Source organism: Chiloscyllium plagiosum, unplaced genomic scaffold (assembly GCF_037043375.1).
Source record: "Chiloscyllium plagiosum isolate Xiang-an unplaced genomic scaffold, Cpla_swu_hap1 HiC_scaffold_2, whole genome shotgun sequence".
In the NCBI taxonomy this organism is placed as follows: domain Eukaryota; kingdom Metazoa; phylum Chordata; class Chondrichthyes; order Orectolobiformes; family Hemiscylliidae; genus Chiloscyllium; species Chiloscyllium plagiosum.
Window position 1 is genome coordinate 12198977 of NW_028270140.1, and position 21894 is coordinate 12220870.

Genomic DNA, 21894 nt, shown 5'->3' on the forward strand with positions numbered 1-21894 from the left:
TTAATACAGACATGTCATCTTCCTTCCTACAGGCAAACCTAAAGCAACTTTAAGGCAACCGGAGTGTACTAACCAGCCAGGCAAAGGAAGCCGCAGGACTCCAATGCCTACAAGAGGAAAAGGAAGTGTGCAAGGAGCAAAACCTGGTTTGGGAAGAGATGTGCTTTCAGATTCTAAAATACACGTCCCAATTGCTGGTATACTGAAGGATGCTTCAATTCATAAACCTCTGCCTGTTACCATCAATAGGTAATATTTAATATCATCATTCATTAAAAGAGTTAAAGGGAAGATCACATGTTTGAACAGCGGGAACGTCTTGTATTGAACAGCTAACTATTTAGCTTGGTAGATTGTAACTTGTGAAAGTTTGAACAGCAGGGCCCAGTTAACCTCTAAGGTTGCAGACCATAATTTGATTAGTTTTAAAATAGTGATGGGAAAGGATAGACCAGATCTAACAATTGAATTTCTGAATTGGAGGAAAGCTAATTTTTATGGTATTAGGCAAGAATTTTCAAAAGCTGACTGGGGGTAGATGTTCACAGGTAAATGGACGGCTGGAAAATGGGAAGCCTTCAGAAATGAAACAACAAGAGTCCAGAGAAAGTATGTTCCTTTAGGGTGAAAGGAAAGACTGGTAGGTGGAGGGAATGCTGGATGACTAAGGACATTGAGAGTTTGGTTAAGAAAAAGAAGGAAACATTTGTCAGATATAGACAGGGTAGATCGAATTATCCTTCGAGTCTAAAGGCAGTAGGAGTATACTTAAGAGGGAAGTCAGGAGGGTAAACAGGGGACAGAGGTAGCTTTGGCAAATAGAATTAAGGAGAATCCAAAGGGTTTTTACAAATACTTTAAGGACAAAAGGGTAACAAAGGAGAGAATGGGACCCTCAAAGATCAGCAAGGCAGCCTTTGTATGGAACCGCAGGCGATGAGGGAGATACTAAACGAGTACTTTGCATCAATGTTTACTGTGGAAAAGAACATGAAAGATATAGAATGTAGGGAAACAGATGGTGACATCTTGAAAAAATGCCCATATTTTAGAGGAGGAAGTGCTGGATGTCTTGAAATGCATAAAAGTGGATAAATCCCCAGGACCTGATCAGGTGTATCCTAGAACTCTGCGGGAAGCGAGGGAAGTCATTACTGGGCCCTTTGCTGAGATATTTGTATCATCAATAGTCACAAGTGAAGTGTCGGAAGACTGGAGGTTGCCTAATGTCGTGCCACTGTTTAAGAAGGGCGGTAAGGACAAGCCAGGGAACTGACCTTGTTGGAGGGAATCCTGATGGGCAGGGTGTGCATGTATTTGGAAAGGCAAAGACTGATTAGAGAAAGTCAACATGGCTTTGAGCATGGGAAATCATGTCTCATATAGTTGATTGAATTTTTTGAAGTAAGAAAGAGGCTTGATGAGGGCAGAATGGTGGACGTGATCTATACGAACTTCAGGAAGGCATTCGACAAGGTTCCCCATGGGAGACTGAGTAGCAATGTTAGATCTCACGGAATACAGGGAGAACTAGCCATTTGGATATGGAACTGGCTCAAAGGTAGAAGACAGAGGGTGGTGGTAGAGGGTTGCTTTTCAGACTGGATGCCTGTGACCAATAGAGTGCCACAAGGATCGGTGCTGGGTTCACAACCTTTCGTCATTTGTATAAATGATTTGGATGTGAGCATAAGAGGTACAGTTAGTAAGTTTGCAGATGACACCAAAATTGGAGGTGTAGTAGACAGTGAAGAGGGTTACCTCAGATTACAACAGGATCTGGACCAGCTGGGCCAATGGGCTGAGGAGTGGCAGATGGGGTTTAATTCAGATAAATGCAAGGTGCTGCATTTTGGGAAAGCAAATCTTAGCAGGACTTAGACACTTAATGGTGTCTAACAAAGAGACCTCGGAGTGCAGGTTCATAGCTCCTTGAAAGTGGAGTCGCAGGTAGATAGGATAGTGAAAAAGGCGTTCGGTATGCTTTCCTTTATTGGTCAGAGTATTGCGTATAGGAGTTGGGAGGTCGTGTTGCAGCTGTACAGGACATTAGTTAGACCACTGTTGGAATATTGCGTGCAATTCTGGTCTCCTTCTTATCGGAAAGATGTTGTGAAACTTGAAAGGGTTCAGAAAAGCTTTTGCCAGGGTTGGAGGATTTGAGCTATAGGGAGAGGCTGAGCAGGTTGGGGCTGTTTTCCCCAGAGAGTTGGAGGCTGAGGGGTGACCTTACAGAGGTTTACAAAATCATGAGGGGCATGGATAGGATAAATAGACAAAGTGTTTTCCCTGGGGTTGGGGAGTCCAGAACTAGAGGGTATAGGTTTAGGGTGAGGGGGGAAATATATAAAAGAGACCTATGGGGCAACCTTTTCACACAGAGGGTGGTACGTGTATGGAATGACTTGCCAGAGGAAGTGGTGGAGGCTGGTACAATTGCAGCATTTAAGAGGCATTTGGATGGGTATATGAATAGGAAGGGTTTGGAGGGATATCGGCTTGGTGCTGGCAGGTGGGACTAGATTGGGTTGGGATATCTGGTCGGCATGGACGGGTTGGACCGAAAGGTCTATTTCCTTGCTGTACATCTCGATGACTCTATGACTCTGAGGTATGATGATCAACAGCGGTTGACCATGGTTGCCACTTGGCCAGCTTTTAATTTCAAGATTTTTATTGAATTAGAGTTACATCACCATTAACACCATTGCCTCACCCTAATTTATCAAAATGATATCTGGACTTGATAGACTAAATTATGAAGATAGATTATACAAACTTGAATTGTATTCTCGAAATTTAGAAGGTTGAAGGATGATTTGATTGAAGGTTTTAAGATGACTAGTACAAGAAATAAGCTAGACCGTTTTGGAACAATTTTCACTGGCTTGAGGAGTCTATGAATAAAGGACATAGAACTGGATCTAATTGTTGGGCTGTCAGGAATAAAATTCAGAAACATTTATTCACACTTAGTGTTGTGTAAGTTCGAAGTCTCTTCAATGAATAGCAGTTCACGTCTCATCAATTGAGTTCTAAAACAGAGATTAATAGTTTTTTTTATTAGAAAAGATATCAGCATATTCAGTTATATGAAGTTTGGATGCAAATCAACGATAACAACTTTATAAGGCAGCGTAGCCTTAACTTCATCGGAACCAAATAGGCTTTAAGTTATAAATTTAATGGCTGTTGAATGTAGTTTATATTTGAGATGAATTACTGTTTCTTACTGGGAGAATATTCTATCTGGAAGTGAAAATCCAGAAATGTTTCTTATTCCTGTAGCAGATGCTCACCTAGGCTCAGCAAATGAAAGAAAATCTAAGGGGAGGTGTTCTCTACTCGGAGCATCTAATTTTTCAGTATCTGCTATGTGCAGATCATTCACTGGCTGCAGGAGCTGGAAAATAACTGCAGAATTTACTCAGCATATAGCATATTTAGGTTTTGCTATAATTTATTAAATGTATTTCATCCTATTTGAATTGTTTTTGTACTTGACTTGAAAACTCGTGTTTCAACTTATTTACTTCGGAACTAAAGATTTTGCAAATCAATTTTCAATGTAAAAGATCTTAATTTCAGTAGTGCATCCATGAGTTTTTGAAGTTTATCCAACAAAAACTCATGGATGCACTATTGAAATTAAGATCTTTTACATTGAAAATTGATTTGCAAAATCTCTAGTACCGAAGTAAATATGTTGAAACATGAGTTTTCAAGTCAAACCGGACAGAAACCGACCCTTTGTTCCAAAACGTCCATGCTGACCAAGTTTCCCAAACTAAATTAGACCCACTTGCTTGCATTTGACCCGTATCCCTTTAAACCTTTCCTATTCATGTACCTCTCCAAATGTCTTTTAAATGTTGTAACTGTACCTGCACCTACCACTTGCTCTGGCAGTTCATTCCACATGAGTGCAGCATTGCATTTCGTGGAAAGAACAGGCTTGTGAATAGTGTAGTGTAACCCAGAGGTCAGTGTGGCAATAAGCAGTGTGAGCTTGTATTTAACCAGTATGATCTGACTAAATCCATTGGAATTGTCTACTAAATCCACCCTTAGCAAATATTCAGTTGTAACTGCATATCTGGCCCAACAGCTTTTTAAAAAAATATGCAAAGTAGGCATGAATCACTTTTTGGCCAAAGTGCACAAAAGTTTGCATGACCCATTTAAAAGCTTTTTGCTGTTAACTGGATTAGTCTTTTTAATTACATAGATGGCATAATTGGGCTTCAACTGTCCCACTGTAGCAACACACTTGTTTGTACCTGTTTTCAATGATGAAGATTTGTTGATCACACAATATGCTGAATACATTTCCTTTTAGTTTGCCCTTCTATTTCAATGCAAATTGTATTAATGCTGTTAGATTTTGTTCTTCCATGCTAGTCTTTTTGAACAGATCAACATAGTCACATGGCTAAATGAATCAAATGTGCAAAATGCTCAGCATCTCCCAGATGGACAGCATCTATCTTGAATAACAGCATGTTGTTATTGTTTTATGCTCTCATTCGGAACCTTATCTTAACGTGCTTTTTTGGGTTGGTACTAAGTTATGATCTCATTCGTTATTAGCAAGCTTGCAACAAACTCTACAATCACAAAGAATAACCTCTGATCGTAACGCTTTAAAAAGCTGTTGGCAAGCTGTTTGTTGTCATTTTAGGCCTCTGAAATTGTGGTTACACTGTCAGCTCCTGTCAATTAAACTCGCATCTTAATTGAGATTTTAATGTTTGGAGTGTTACCATTTTAAGTTTACCCTCTTTTATTTCTTTTCACTTCAGAGTTGGTTCCTTTTTATATCCTTGCTTGTCATTTAAAGTGCCATTTCCCATTTTAACATAGCTTGCTTTCTGGTTGAGTCTCATGCATTGAATCTTTAGGAATTGATTAATTACTGACCTCTGAGTGAAAGTGCCTCTGTACTGTAGTGACCATAATGTCATAGAATTTCACATGCAATTTAAGGGAGAGAATTATGGGTCAGAGATTACTATTTTGAAGTATAAGGGCACGAAAGTAGAGCTGGCAGAAGTGAGCTCGCAAATTAGGTTAAGGGATATTCCAGGAAGTGCAGAACTTGTATGGTCCAACAAAAAAGATTCTCAAGGATGGACTCGCCATCCATGATTCACTAAGAATGTCAAAGATAGTATCAGACTCAAAGAAAAGAATTCCTGAAAAAATTAATAAGGAGGAAAGAAGTGAGCCAAAAATTAACAGGAAAAATTCCAGCTAACTTTAAAACAAAAGTTAACAAAATTAGTGTCCATAAGAAAATGAGTCTGGGGAGTTAGTAATGCAAGATAAAGAGATGACAGGTGAATTGAATAGAGATTTTGCATCAGTCTTCTCTCTACAGTATACAAATAGCATCCCAGGAATGAAAAAGAATTAGAAGGAACTCAAGAAAATTCAAATTAACAGGGATGGAGTACTGAGTAAATTGTTTACTCGCAGTTCTAATAAGCCCCCACATGTTGATAGATTTCATCCATCTTAAAAACAAAAGTAGCCAGTGAAACAGTTGACGCGTTGGTTTTAATTTTCCAAAAAACATGACATTCAGGGAAGGTTACTTGTTTGAAAAATAGCGAATGTAACATGTTTATTCATAGAGAGGAGGCAGAAAGCAGCAATTGACAAGGCAGTTAGCTTGACACCTTTCAAAAATGTTACAAGAGGATATTTGTATAATTTCAGGGCAATAGGGTAGAGTCAACATATCAAAGGAATTCATATTTTGAAGTTCTTTGAAGAAGTGATTTGTGTTGTAGGTGAAGGGGAACCAATAGATTTCAAACAATACAGCACAGAACAGGCCCTTCGGCCCTCAATGTTGCACCGACCTATTCTCAGCTCAACCCCCCCGTCCCATCATCATCCATGTGCTTATCCAAGGATTGTTTAAATCTCCCTAATGTGGCTGAGTTGACTACATTAGCAGGTAGGGCAGTCTACGCCCTTACCACTCTCTGTGTAAAGAACCTGCCTCTGATGTCTGTCTTAAATCTATCTCCCCCCAATTTGGAGTTATGCCCCCTCGTACAAGCTGACATCATCATCCTCGGAAAAAGACTTTCACTATCTACCCTAGCTAATCCTCTGATCATCTTGTATGTCTCTATCAAATCCCCTCTTTGCCGCTGCCTTGCCAGTGAGAACAGACCCAAGTGTCTCAGCCTTTCCTCATAAGACATTCCCTCCAGACCAGGCAACATCCTGGTAAATCTCCTTTGCACCTTTTCCAATGCTTCCACATCCTTCCCGAAATATGGCGACCAGAACTGTACACAATATTCCAAGTGTGGCCGCACTAGCGTTTTGTATAGTTGCAGCATGATATTGCGGCTCCGGATCTCAATCCCTCTACGAATGAAACCTAACACACCGTATGCCTTCTTAACAGCACTATCAACCTGGGTGGCAACTTTCAGGGATCTATGTACATGGACTCCAAGATCCCTCTGCACATCCACACTACCAAAACTCTTTCCATTGATCCAGTTCTCTGCCTTCCTGTTATTCTTCCCAAAGTGCATCACCTCAAATTAACTGTATCTCAGCCCAATTCTGCAGTTTATCTAAGTTCCTCTGTAACCTGTAACATTCTTCCACACCGTCCACTACTCCACCGACTTTAGTCTGCAAATTTACTAATCCATCCACTTATGCCTAGGTCTAAGTCACTTATGAAAATGACAAACAGTAGTGGTCCCAAAACAGGCCACTCGTAACCAGACTCCAGGCTGAATACTTTCCATCTAGCACCACTCTCTGCCTTCTTTCAGAAACCAGTTTCTAATCCAAACTGCTAAATCATCCTCCATTCCATGCCTCTGCATTTTCTCCAACAGCCTACCATGTGGAACCTGATCAAAGGCTTCACTGAATCCATGTATACCACATCAACTGCCCTACCCTCGTCTACATGCTTGGTCACCTCCTCAAAAAACTCAGGTTTGTGAGACATGACCTGCCCTTGACGAAACCATGTTGACTATCTGAAATCAAATTGTTGCTTACTAGATGATTATAAATCTTAACTCTTATAATATTTTCCAAAACCTTTCCTACAACAGAAGTAAGGCTCACTGGTCTATAATTACCTGGGTCATCTCTACTGTCCTTCTTGAACAAGGGCACAACATTTGCAATTCTCCAGTCCTCTGGTATTGAACCTGTAGATGATGACTCAAAAATCAAAGCCCAAAGGCTCTGCTATCTCCTCCCTAACTTGCCAGAAAATCCCGGCCTAGGGGACTTGTCTACTTTCACTCCTTCTCTAATTGATAACACCTGTTGGTGACTAACCTCGATCCTTTCTTATCTAATATCTCTGACCTCATTCTTCTCCTCTACAATACTCTCCTTTTCTTGAGTGAAAACCGATGAGAAATGTTCGTTTAGCACCTCTCCACAGGGTCCACACTCAACTTCCCACTTCTGTCTTTGGCTGGCCCTATTCCTACCCTTGTCATTCTTTTATTCCTCACGTACCTATTTCGGGTTCTCCTTTATTCTATTTGCTAAAGACTGCTCGTGTCCTCTCTTTGCTCTTCTTAACACTCTCTTTAAATCCTTCTGAGCTGATCTGTAACTCTCCATCGCCTCATCTGAACCATCTTGCCTCATCAACACATAAGCCTCCTTCTGCTTAACAAGAGGTGCAATTTCTGTAGTAAACCATGGTTCCCTTACCTTCCTCCCTGCCTGACAGGGACGTATCTATTAAGGGCACGCAATATCTGTTCCTTAAACCAGCCCCACATTTCCATTGTCTGCATCCCTTGCATTTTTCCACCCCGTTCTATGCATCCTAATTATTGCCTAATCACATTATAATTGCCCTTGCCCCATCAATAACTCTTGAACTGTGGCATGTACCTATCCCTGCCCTTGCCCCATCAATAACTCTTGACCTGTGGCATGTACCTATCCCTTTCCATCGCTAAACTAAACGCAATGGGATTATTCCTGATGAAGGGCTTTTGCCCGAAACGTCGATTTTGCTGCTCGTCGGATGCTGCCTAAATTGCTGTGCTCTTCCAGCACCACTGATCCAGCAATGGGATTATGGTCACTCTCTCCAAAGTGTTCACTCACAACTAAATCAAACACCTGATCTGGTTCATTACCAAGCACCAGATCCAATGTGGCCTCTCCTCTTGTTGGCCCTTCTACATATTGTGTCAGGAAACCCTCCTGTACACACTGGACAAAAACTGATCCATCCGACGTACTAGAATTATAGCATTTCCAGTCAATGTTGGGGAAGTTCAAGTCCCCCATAATGACCACCCAGTTCCATTCCTGAAGAAGGGCTCATGTCCGAAACGACGATTCTCCTGCTCCTTGGATGCTGCCTGACCTGCTGCGATTTTCCAGCAACACATTTTCAACCCAGTTCCTTTCACTCCTACCCAGAATAGTTTTGCCAATCCTCTCTTCCACCTCCCTGGAACTCTGCGGAAGCCTATATAAAAAAAACTCCAAGCAGTGTGACCTCTCCTGTTTGTAACCTCAGCCCACACTACCTCGGTAGACGAGTCCTCGTCAAAAGTTCTCTCAGCCACCGTTATACTCTCCTTGACTAACAAGGCCACGCCTTACCACCTTGCCTGTTCTCAATGAAAGATCTAAACCCTGAAACCTGCAACATCCATTCCTCACTCTGCTCTATCCATGTCTCCGAAATGGCCACAACATCGAAGTCCCAGGTACCTATCCATGCTGCAAGCTCACCTACCTTATTTTGGATACTTCTGGCGTTGAAGTAGACACACTTCAAACCAGTTTGTTGTCTGCCAGCACATTTCTGTGACCCTGAAATCCTGTATCTGTCCTCCCTACTCTCAGCCTTCTGTCCACTGCAACTATACCTCCGGTTCCCATCCCCCTGCTTAGCTAGTTTAAACCCACACAAATAGCACCAGCAAATTTCCCACCCAGGATATTAGTACCCCTCTGATTCAAGTGAAGACCGTCCTGTTTGTACAGGTCCCACCTTACCCAGAATGAGCCCCAATTATCCCAGTACCTGAAACCCTCCATCCTGCACCATTCTTGCAGCCACGTGTTTAGCTGATATCTCTCCCTATTCCTTGCTTTGCTATGACATGGCACAGGTAACAAACAGGGATAACAACTCTGTTTATTGTAGCTCTGAGCTTCCACCCTAGCTCCCTGAAATCCTGCCTTACATCCCTACCGCTCTTTCTACCTACGTCGTTGGTCCCTACATGGACCATGACTTGAGGCTGGTCACCCTCTCCCTTCAGGACCCCAAAGATACAATCCGAGACATGACGGACCCTGGCACCTGGGAGGCAACACATCAACCGTGAGTCTCGTTTGTTCCCAACAAATCTTCTGTCTGAGCCTCTAACTATTGAGTCCCCAATGACTAACACTCTCCTCCTTTCCCTCCTTCCCCTCTGCGCAACAGGGACAGGTTCTGTGCCAGAGACCTGGGCCCCACTGCATACCCCTGGGAAGTTGTTCCCCTCAACAGTATCCAAAACGGTATGCATGTTTTTCAGGGGAATGACCACTGGGGATCTGTCCACTGACTCTTTATTTTTCCCCCTTCGAACAGTCACCCAGCTTTCTTTGTGCTTAGGAGTAGCCACTTCCCTGTAACTCTTATCTATCACAGCCTCTGCCTCCCAAATGATCTGAAGTTCATCCTGCTCTTGCTCCAGTTCCCTAACACAATCTTGGAGGAGTGATAGTTGGGTGCTCTTCCCGCAGATGTACTTGGAACACTAATGGCGTCCCTCATCTCAAACATCATGCAGGAGGAACATTGCTCTCCCTGCACTGCCATTCCTGCTCATCCCCTTATCACAAAGTAAAAAAGAAGAGGCGCTTAGCTGATTTGTCCCTAGTCTTTAAGGTTAGAGGAGGCAGTTCGGTGGGAGGCCCTGCAAAGGTAGGATCTCGGGTTGAGAAAACACTGACTTATATAGCTGGACGGAAATAAAAAATAAGAAGTCCCTCCTTTCCCAGAAACCTCTGCTCTCTGACTTCAAATATGAAAGCTCAAATCAGTGACTCACCGCTTCTGGCAGGCCCCTGGTCCAAGCTCCTGCCCTTCGAGTTGCTGCTGCTGCTGAAAAACTGTTGCATTTACATTTCCAGAAAGCAATTGGTAAGGTGCCACATTAAAAGTTATTGCAGAAATTAGAAGCCCATGGTGCATTAGGAAACATTTGACATGGATAGAAGATTCACTGCTAACAGGAAACAGAGCAGAGAAATATATGGCGCTTCAGGTTGGCAGCATATCACAAGTGGTATGCCACAGAGGGAAGATGTTGGGTTCTTTACATTTTAGATCAATGATTTGGATGAAGGGATTGAAGGTGTAGTAACTAAATTTGTTGATGACACAAAGATTGGTAGTGAAGTGACTTGGGAAGAGGAATAAGGATGCTAAAAAAAGGAATGTAAATAGATTGTGTGTGGACTAAGATCTGGCAAATAGAGTACCATGTGGAAAAGTATGAAATTGTTGATTTTAGCACAAGAAATTTTTCAAATAAGCATATTACCTAAATGATAGGTTGCAGAACTTAGGCACAGAAGAGATGTGGGTATCCTAGTGTGTAAGTTGCAGAATGTTAAAATGCAGGTATAGCAATTAATCTGCAAATCTAACAGAAAGGTATGATTTATTGATGGGAATAGGATGTATGAGTAATGAGATTATGCTTTGTTTACAATTGTTTCCTGTAACTGAGATAGTTTTGAATCTAAGTTTCCAAAACCCTCAATATCCCATGGAGCTTTTACTTTTCTGACCAGTCTGTCATGTGGGACCTGTCATAGGAAAATTCCTGTCGACAAAATTCACTGCAGTGCCCTCACCGGTCTTCCTTGTTCCTTCCTCCAAATAGTTAAGTTTGTAAGACCTTCCCTTCACAAAAACGTGCAGACTGTTGCTAATTAATTATTTATTTTCAAAATGACCACTTATCCTATCTGTCAGAATGATTCTGATAATTTGTCCACCAGCAAAATCAGTCTGAATGGTAGATTTCTGGTCTGTCCCATTAATGTTTTTCAAACAATGATACAATGTTTGCTGACCTCCAGTCCTTTTGTACTGCATTTGTATCGAATGAAAATTGGAACAAGATCCTAAAAGCATTCGATATTTCTTTGGGGACATTTGAGTTCCTGAGTTGACATTTCAGGACCCGAAACTTGAAGTCTGATTTCCCCCCACAGAGACTTCCAGACCTGCTGAGTTTTTTCAGCAATCCTGTTTTTTGATTTTGTTTCTGATTTCCAGCATCTGCAGTTTTCATATTTTTAATCCACTATTTCCTTCCTGTCTTCCTTTAATAGTCAGGGATACAATCCATCCGGCCACAGTGATTTTATTAAATTCACCCATGGAATGTGAGCGTCACTAGCTGGCCAGCATTTATTTCCTTTTCCCAGGTGCCTTTGAGAAGGTGTTGGTGAGCTGCCTTCTTGAACAGCTGCAGTCCACATGCTGTTGGTTGATTCACAGTACCCATCAGAATTTAAATATATTTTGATTCGGTCATCTCGTGTTTTAAAACCCTAGGAATATAGACTTTGTCTACTATGGGTGTAGCTGGCCAGGCCAGCGTTTATTGCCCATCCTTAATTGCCCAGAGGACAGTTCAGAGTCAATCACATTGCTGAGAGTCTGGAGTTGTATGGAGGGCAGACCAGGTAAGGGGCAGCAGTTTCTTTAAAGAACATGAGTCACAGATGGATTTTTTCTGACAATTGGTCATCATTAGACTCTTAATTTTAGAGTTATTATTGAATTCAGGTTCCACATTTGCCATGGTGGGATTCACCCAGGTCGCCAGAATATTATCTGTGTCTCTGGCCATTGCCACCCCCAGCCCTCGAATACCTCCTCATAAACCAACCCCTTACTTCCCCAGACCAAATCCTCAGGAATCAATCTGCTGCATTCTCTTATGCAAACAGATCCTCCCTTGGATATTGTATGTAGTTTCTAAATAAGATCTCGCCAAAGTCCGATAGAACAGTGGCAAGACGTTTTTATTTTTTTTAAAGCAACCTATTGAGAAATGTTATGACATGAGTTTGGAGCAGATGAGACTTAAACCCAGGCCTTTTGGCTCAGAGGTAGGCACATTACCTATTAAAAGCCAACCTTACCATTTGCCAAATTGCTTACTGTACCTGTATGTTGATTGTGATTTGTGAATAAGAAAAGACTGGTCTCTCTAAATAACACTTTCCAGACTCTCTACATTAAAAAAATGTTTTCTATTTGACCTTTCACAGCAAATTATTTTAGTTTTCTGTTGTATTTTTATTTGTTCCCAAATATTTTATTCATCCCCATAGCTTGATTTCACATTCTATGATCAGCACATTGGAATGTGTCTTGATTTGGACCCTTTATCATATTATTAGTACGGCTATTCATGTAAATAGCTGAGACCCACATCCTGATCTTTGCAATACCCTGTCAATTTTGGCCTGCCATTGAAAATGATCCATTTACTACTCTGTTCATCCAACAATTTTCAGCTGTGTCTCAATCTTTTCTGAGTTATTTGGATTCAGTACCATTCCAGCACTTGACCAACAAGTCATAGCTGACATTGAAGTGAGGGGAGGGGATGTGTGGCATGGCGTAGTGGCAATAGTTCCCTGTAGACATAGGTCCAAAATTGGAAAAAAATGATTGTCTGGAATTGAAGATTAGTCTTAAGTAGTGATGACTATGAAACTGATCAGTTCTCATTAGCATCTGCCTGGTTTTCTCATGCCTTTTAAGGAAGTTTTATTTGTTCAGTCCTAAATATGATTCCAGCTCCATGGCAATGGGTTGATTCTTAACTGGCTTCTGAAATGACCTTGCAAACTACTCAGTTGAATGGCAATTTGTGATGAGTGAGAGATACAGACCTTTCCAGGAACACCCATATCCCATGAAAGAATAAAGATTAATTTCACAGCCTTCATATCATACTAATATTTCAAACTGTTAATAACGTGTCACAAATTCCTGAAGACTTTCCAAAATTCCAAATACTCGACATTCATTAATTCTCAGTTACAGATTGATTAGTTACGTTCACAAAACAGTTTCTCTTTGATAAATTGAGATGAATCAACCCAGTCATACTCTAGTTCTCAATAACCCTTTCATGTATATACATAATGCATCCATGCATTTTCCTGCTATTAATATCAGGCTTTTAGAGTCAGAGCCATAGAGTCATACAGCATGGAAAGAGACCCATCTGTCCAATCAGTCCATGCTGACCAACTACACTCGGCCCACCTGCCTGCAGTTGGCCCTTATTCTGCAAAACTCTGCATTCATGTTCTTATCCTAATCTCTTTTAGAAGTTGTACCTGTACCTGCATCCACCACTTTCTCTGGCAGTTCAAGCACCCACAAACCCCAGTCAGCTTAAAAAAACAGTTGTCCTATGCCTTTTTAAAATTTTTGTTCTCTCACCTTAAAAATATGTCCCCTAGTTTTGAACTCCCCCACCTCAGTGAAAAGACCCTTTTAATTTACATTATATGCCTCATGACTTTATTAAAACCTCATTAAGGTCATCCCGCAACCACCTATACTCCAGTGGAAAAAATCCCAGCCTTTCCAGTCTATTATTTATATCTCAAATTCTCTATTACCAATGACATTCTGCTGAATATTTTTAGAATTCTCTAGTTTAATAATATCCTTCCTATAACAGGCAACCAGAATGGCACACAGTACTTCAGAAAAGGTCTCATTAGTGTCCTGTACAACCTCAACATGATATCCCAACTCCTGTACTCAAAGTACTCTGACTTTATAATTTGCTTTTTGAATGAGATGTCTAATTTCTGGTAAATACTGCACATTCTATGCTGTAAAGTTGCATGAAAAACATCAAGGGAAGAGAGGACATTTTATGTCTTGAGACATATCCACATGAACTTGAAAAGGAGCATTGAAATTCTAGACAAACATTGCAGGAGTAGGCCACTCAGCTCCTTAAGCCTCCTGTGCTAATCATCCATGACAAAGCCATTTTCTTCTGTTAAAAAAATCACACAACACCAGGTTATAGTCCAACAGGTTTAATTGGAAGCACACTAGCTTTCGGAGCAACGCTCCTTCATCAGGTGATAGTGATATCACCTGATGAAGGAGCGTTGCTCCGATAGCTAGTGTGCTTCCAATTAAACCTGTTGGACTATAACCTGGTGTTGTGATTTTTAACTTTGTACACCCCAGCCCAACACCGGCATCTCCAAACCATTTTCTTCTGCCATTCCTATTTCTCTTGATGCCATTAAGGTCTAGAAATCCCTTGATCTTTAACTTAGTCAATGACTGAGCCTCTGTGGTAGAGAATTGAAAAGCTTCATTAACCTCTGAGTGAAGAAGTTCTTTCTCATCACTGTCCTAAATGACTTGCCTTGATTGTGAGGCTTTGTTCATTGTTACTAGACTCTCTTAATCCACCCCCACCTTCCAAGATTATGTCCTTTGTGTTTACTCTGATTAGTCCTTCATGAATTTTGCAAGTTTCAACAAGATGACTTCTCACTCTTCTAAACTCTTGAAATTACAAGAGAAGGAAACATGAAACCGGCTACTACAGGCCATGAGTTTAACATGTGTTAATGCAAAGTGTTAGAGTCTTTTTTAAAGAATGTAACAGCAGGGCTTTAGAAATGCATAATATGATCAAGCAGAACCAACGTGACTTGATGAAGGAAAAGTCATGTCTGACAACTTTACTAGAATTTGTGAATGTAATGTATTTGGATTTTCAAATGCGTTTGGTTAGTGGCCACACATCAGAATGCTTAATAAGAAAAGATCTCATGGTGTTGGAAGTAGTACTGTATATTAGCATGGATTGAGATTTGGCTAATAGAAGACAGTGTTTGGAGGGGGGGGGGGCTGGACATTTTCAGGATGGCAACCTAGTGCTGTATCACTGGGATCACATATTTAATGACTTGGATGAAGAAAGTGAATGTATTGTAACCAAATTTGCAGATCACTAAAATAGTGAAGGCAAACAGTGAGGATGACTCAGTCTGCTGAGGCGTATACAGTAGACTGATTAAGAAGTGGGCAGACACTTAGCAGATGGACTCTAGTGTGTGCAAATGTGGGATTATGCATTTTGATTGGAAAAATTAAGAAACAGGATATTTAAGTTCGACAAAGACTGTGGAAAGCTACAGAACAGATTTGGGAGTGCTCATCCATGAATCTCAAAAGAAAAGGCTATCCTCCAAGTTCACCTAATAATAGGGTCATAGAGTTATACAGCCTCTTTGGTCCAACTCATCCATGCCGACCAGAAATCCTAACCTAATCTAGTCCCATTTACCCCATATTCCTCTAAACCTTTCCTATTCATATAACAACCCAGATGCTGTTTAAACTTGGAGGAGAAATTGAGGACTGCAGATGCTGGAGATCAGAGCTGAAAATGTGTTGCTGGAAAAGCGCAGCAGGTCAGGCAGCATCCAAGGAACAGGAGAATCGATGTTTCGGGCATAAGCCCTTCTTCAGGAATGAGGAAAGTGTGTCCAGCAGGCTAAGATAAAAGGTAGGAAGGAGGGACTTGGGGGAGGGGCTTTGGAAATGCAATAGGTGGAGGGAGGTCAAGGTGAGGGTGATAGGCCGGAGTGGGGTGGGCGCGAAGAGATCAGGAAGAAGATTGCAGGTTAGGAAGGTGGTGCTGAGTTTGAGGGATTTGACTGAGACAAGGTGGGGGGAGGGGAAATGAGGAAACTGGAGAAATCTGAGTTCATCCCTTGTGGTTGGAGGGTTCCCAGACGGAAGATGAGGCGCTCTTCTTCCAACCGTTGTGTTGCTATGGTCTGGCGATGGAGGAGTCCAAGTACCTGCATGTCCTTGGTGGAGTGGGAGGGGAGTTGAAGTGTTGAGCCACGGGGTGGTTGGTCCGGGTGTCCCAGAGATATTCTCTGAAACGTTCCGCAAGTAGGTGGCCTGTCTCCCCAATATAGAGGAGGCCACATCGGGTGCAGCGGATGCAGTAAATGATGTGTGTGGAGGTGCAGGTGAATTTGTGGCGGATATGGAAGTATCCCTTGGGGCCTTGGAGGGAAGTAAAGGGGGAGGTGTGGGCGCAAGTTTTGCATTTCTTGCGGTTGCAGGGGAAGGTGCCGGAAGTGGAGGTTGGGTTGGTGGGGGGTGTGGACTTGACGAGGGAGTCACGGAGGGAGTGGTCTTTTCGGAACGCTGATCGGGGAGGGGAGGGAAATGTATCCCTGGTGGTGGGATCCGTTTGGAGGTGGCGGAAATGACGGCGGATGATATGCCGTACATGGAGGTTGGTGGGGTGGTAGGTGAGGACCAGTGGGGTTCTGTCCTGGTGGCGGTTGGAGGGGCGGGGTTCAAGGGCGGAGGAGCGGGAAGTGGAAGAGATGCGGTGGAGAGCATCGTCGACCACGTCTGGGGAGAAGTTGCGGTCCTTGAAGAAGGAGGCCATCTGGGTTGTACGGTTTTGGAACTGGTCCTCCTGGGAGCAGATGCGGCGGTGACGAAGGAATTGGGAATATGGGATGGCGTCTTTACAGAGGGCAGGGTGGGAGGAGGTGTAGTCTAGGTAGCTGTGGGAGTTGGTCGGTTTATAGCAAATGTCCGTGTTGATTTGGTCGCCCGAGACAGAAATGGAAAGGTCTAGGAAGGGGAGGGAGGAGTCTGAGACGGTCCAGGTGAATTTGAGGTCGGGGTGGAAGGTGTTGGTAAAGTGGATGAACTCCAACACGGACATTTGCTATAAACCGACCGACTCCCACAGCTACCTAGACTACACCTCCTCCCACCCTGCCCCTTGTAAAAACGCCATCCCATATTCCCAATTCCTTCGTCTCCGCCGCATTTGCTCCCAGGAGGACCAGTTCCAAAACCGTACAACCCAGATGGCCTCCTTCTTCAAGGACCGCAATTTCTCCCCAGACGTGGTCGACGATGCTCTCCACCGCATCTCTTCCACTTCCCGCTCCTCCGCCCTTGAGCCTCGCCCCTCCAACCGCCACCAGGACAGAACCCCACTGGTCCTCACCTACCACCCCACCAACCTCCATGTACGGCGTATCATCCGCCGTCATTTCCGCCACCTCCAAACGGACCCCACCACCAGGGATATATTTCCCCCTCCTCCCCTATCAGCGTTCCGAAAAGACCACTCCCTCCGTGACTCCCTCGTCAGGTCCACACCCCCCACCAACCCAACCTCCACTCCCGGCACCTTCCCCTGCAACCGCAAGAAATGCAAAACTTGTGCCCACACCTCCCCCCTTCCCTCCAAGGCCCCAAGGGATACTTCCATATCCGCCACAAATTCACCTGCACCTCCACACACATCATCTATTGCATCCGCTGCACACAATGTGGCCTCCTCTATATTGGGGAGACAGGCCGCCTACTTGCGGAACGTTTCAGAGAACACCCCTAGGACACCCGGACCACCAACCCAACCACCCCGTGGCTCAACACTTCAACTCCCCCTCCCACTCCACCAAGGACATGCAGGTCCTTGGACTCCTCCATCGCCAGAGCATAGCAACACGACGGTTGGAGGAAGAGCGCCTCATCTTCTGCCTGGGAACCCTCCAACCACAAGGGATGAACTCAGATTTCTCCAGTTTCCTCATTTCCCCTCCCCCCACCTTGTCTCAGTCCCAACCCTCGGACTCAGCACTGCCTTCTTGACCTGCAATCTTCTTCCCGACCTCTCCGCCCCCACCCCGTCTTCGGCCTATCACCCTCACCTTAACCTCCTTCCACCTATCGCATTTCCAATGCCCCTCCCCCAAGTCCCTCCTCCTCACCTTTTATCTTAGCCTGCTGGACACACTTTGCTCATTCCTGAAGAAGGGCTTATGCCCGAAACGTCGATTCTTCTGTTCCTTGGATGCTGCCTGACCTGCTGCGCTTTTCCAGCAACACATTTTCAGCCGTTTAAACTTGGAATTGTGCCCGCCTCCATCACTCCCTTTGGCAGCTTGTTTCACACACATACCATAGTGTGGCAAAAGTTGCCCCTCAGGTTCTTTTTAAATCTTTCCCCTCTCAGCTTAAGTCACCATAATGTAACTTTTCTCTTCTTTATTTCTCTTTTTGTATCTAAGATTTGTACCTAGGTACTTTAGCACCATGATATTGTAAACCTTTGACTGTACTTCTTTACTTGAGTACATGTGATAATAAAACTTCATTCTAATTCTAACCTTTAGACTCCTTACCCTGAGAAAAAAGACCATGACCGTTCACCCTGTCAATGCCGCCCCCCGACTTTATAAACCTCTATAAGGTCATTCCTCAGCCTTTGATGCTCCAGGGAAAGAGAGGCCCCAGCCTATTCAGCCTTTCCTTATAGCTCCCCTCAAAGGACAGTTGTATAATTTATAGAATCCCTAGAGTGTGGGAACAGGCAATTTGGTCCACTAAGTCCGCACCAACCCTCCAATAAGTATCCCACCCAGACCTGTTTCCCTACCCTACTACTCCTCATTTCCCATGACTGACGCACCTAACCTACGTACCCCTGAAATTTGAGTTAATCTGGTGAACTTCTGTCACACTCCCTCAGTGGAGGTTTATCCTTACTCTGGAATTCCTGTAGTTGTTGCTTTGTTTGCTTGTATTTGTTTCACTTATGAAGTAGTGGGATTTAAAGAATCTGAGCCAGAGTTCAAAAGCGGTACTTAATATACTTAATAGCATTTCAATTAGTGAAATATGCTTTTGAATTTGTTTGGATATATATTGAACGTATCCATAATGCCTGGATTGGCTCTTTTAAAACTTCTGATCTATGATCATTTGTCTGCAATGATTATGATCTATAATTTGCCAGACCATGTAAACCACTTGGAACTGACAAGTGTTGACATTATTCTGAACCAATGCATATTTCACATAATGTTTTAACAGTTCCAATCTGGATACTGATCGATCACAAGTTCCTGAACGTACAAAGCATTTTCAAAATCTCCTTTTATTCTTTTCCTTTTTTCTTGGATTCCTAATCTTGGTATAATTTTGCTTTCTTGGTTTATAGATCTGAAAAAAGGCCAACCATGACGTTTCCTCCAAGATTTCAAAAAGAACTTCAGGTGCACTTAGCAAAAAACACACCAAGTGAATATAGTGGTATGTGGATGGCTTTACTTCGTGCATTGTGCAATTCATGACCATAAATATTCAAGTAATGAATTTCAGTGTTAATAATGAAAACGTGCTCCATAATCATTTATAATTGCAATCTGAATTTTATGATGGTCTTCCTGTGCCATTGTGGTGTTTTTTTATATTAAATTATCAATTGAATCTCATTATTTATGAAAATAAATTCATCTTTGGTCTTTTGTGGTTCATGGAATTTCTAATGCCCAAATTGAAACCCTAAGAAATAGGAACTGAAGTAGGTTATTCGGTCCCTTGAGCCTACTCCATCATTCAGTAGGAACATGGTTGATCCGACACTCCTCACATCCATGTTTCTGCGCATTCATGATGGCCCTTTATTCTCCTCCTGATCAGAATCTATCCAGTTCACCCTTAAATACACACAATGTCTCTGAATTAAGGACAACATAAATGCCAAAAATAGTTAGGATTGATAACTATGTATTGAAATGTTTTCTCACGTAACAACTATATTAATTTTTTTTTACTTCAAAGCTTTTGTCTCGACCTCACCTAGATATTTTTGTCCAAAAGCTGTAACTGATGGTTGAAGGCATGTACAGAGCATAAAACAATACAGCATAGGACCAGTCCTTTGGCTTACTCTGTCTGTGCCGATCACAATGCCATTCTAAACTCTTCCCCTGTGCCTGCATGTGGTCCGTATCCCTCATTTCCCTGCCTGTTCATGTGTCTGTCTAAATGCCTCTTACATGTTGCTATCATATCTGCTGCGTCCACCTCCCTGGCATGCACTCCAGCACCAATGACCCTCTATTCTTTAAAAAAAATCTTTGCATGCACACCTCCTTTGCTATTCCCCTCTCACCTTAAATCTATGCTGCGTAGTATTTCCACTAAGGGAAAAAGTTCCAACTATCCACCCTGTGCATGCCTCTCGAATTTTCTATTTTGCTATCAGACTGCCCTTCAGCCTCACCACTCTAGCGAAAGCAAATTTGTCCAACCTCGCCTTGTAGCATTTACATTCTAATTAAGGCAACAACCTGTTAAAACCTCTTTTGTAATGTCTCCAAAGACTCCACATCCATAGCGTGGTGACCAGAACTGCACACACTACTCCAAATGTTGCCTAAACTAAAGTTTTCTCCCAACTTCTATGCTCGCTGCTTCAACTGATGAAGGCAAGCATGCCATATCATTTCTATCTTTTATCACTTTATCCACTTGTGTTGACATTTCAGGGAACTATGCACTTGCACCCAAGGATTCCTTTGTATATCAATGCTCCTAAGGGTCCCGTCATTTATTGCATACTGTGCTGTTGGATTTGACCTCCCCAAACTACCTCATCTCACACTTGTCCAGATTAAACTACAACTGTCGTTTCTTCATCCAACTTTCAAACTGATCTATAACCTGCAGTATCCTTTGACAATCCTCCTAACTATCCACAACTCCACCAATTTTCTTGCTATCTCCAAACTTACTGATCACACCATTTACATTTTAATACAAATAATTTATATACCAACAACAGTGATCCCAACACTGATCCTTGTGGAACATCACTAGTCAATAGACTTTGAGTCAGAAAAACAATGCTCTGAAACAACTTAGTGTCTTCTTTGAGCAAGCTAAATATGTATGCAGTTTACCAGCTCATTGTGGATCTCATGTGACTTCATCTTTTGCACCAGCCTGTCATGAAAGATCTTGTCAAATGTTTTAGTAAAGTCCATGTCAATAACCTCCTCTGCCCTATCCTCACAAATGATCATCATTACTTCGTCAAAAAGAACAATCAAACTTGAGACGAAACTTGCCCTGCAGAAAGCCACGCTGATGATCCCTATTAAATCCATTCTTTTCCAAATGTGATTAAATCCTAAGAATCTTCTCCAGTAATTTCCCTACTTCTGATGTAAGACTCACCAGTCTATCATTTTTTGGATTTTCCCTGTTCTCGTCCTTAAGCAAAGGAACAACATTGGCTATTTTCCCTCGAGGACCTCACCTGTTCTGAAAGATTACTTACAATGTGGAAACAGGACCTTCGGCCCAACAAGTCCACACCGCCCCGCCGAAGCGCAACCCACCCATTCCCCTACATTTACCCCTTACCCAACACTACGGGCAATTTAGCGTGGCCAATTCACCTGACTCTGCACATCTTTGGACTGTGGGAGGAAACCGGAGCACCCGGAGGAAACCCACGCAGACACGGGGAGAACATGCAAACTCCACACACAGTCGCCTGAGGCGGGAATTGAACCCGGGTCTCTAGCGCTGTGAGGCAGTAGTGCTAACCACTGTGCCACCGTGCCGCCCACAAAGAGGATGCAATGATCTCTGTCATGGTCCTCCGTCTCCTCCTTATCTCCCTTAATATCCTGCGAAAAAATCACATTAGACCTTGGTGACTTACCTACTTTAACATTTAGGAGACTCCCAACACCATCACCACCTTAATATTGACATACCCTAGAATATCAACGTACCCTTCCCGAAGCTTACCATCATCCATGTCCTGCTCCTTCAGGAATGCCAATGCGAAATACTCATTAAGGACCTTGCCCACTTCCTCTGGTTCCATGCATGAATTCCCTCCTTTGTCCTTGAGTGGACTTAGTCTTTCATTAGTTACCTTCTTGGTCTCAACATAGGCATAAAATATCTTGGAATTCACCTTAATCCTACATGCC

General features: G+C 42.8%; 1 protein-coding gene across 1 annotated transcript in view; it reads left to right on the forward strand.

Moving 5' to 3' along the window:
- The window catches only part of LOC122564384 (tudor domain-containing protein 7-like), a 122355-nt gene that overhangs the window by 23528 nt on the left and 76933 nt on the right, over window positions 1-21894 (forward strand). Inside the window, exons 4-5 of the mRNA XM_043719169.2 lie at window positions 33-249; window positions 19101-19192. Coding sequence (XP_043575104.1) covers window positions 33-249; window positions 19101-19192 — 309 coding nt within the window. The remainder of the gene's footprint in view (window positions 1-32; window positions 250-19100; window positions 19193-21894) is intronic.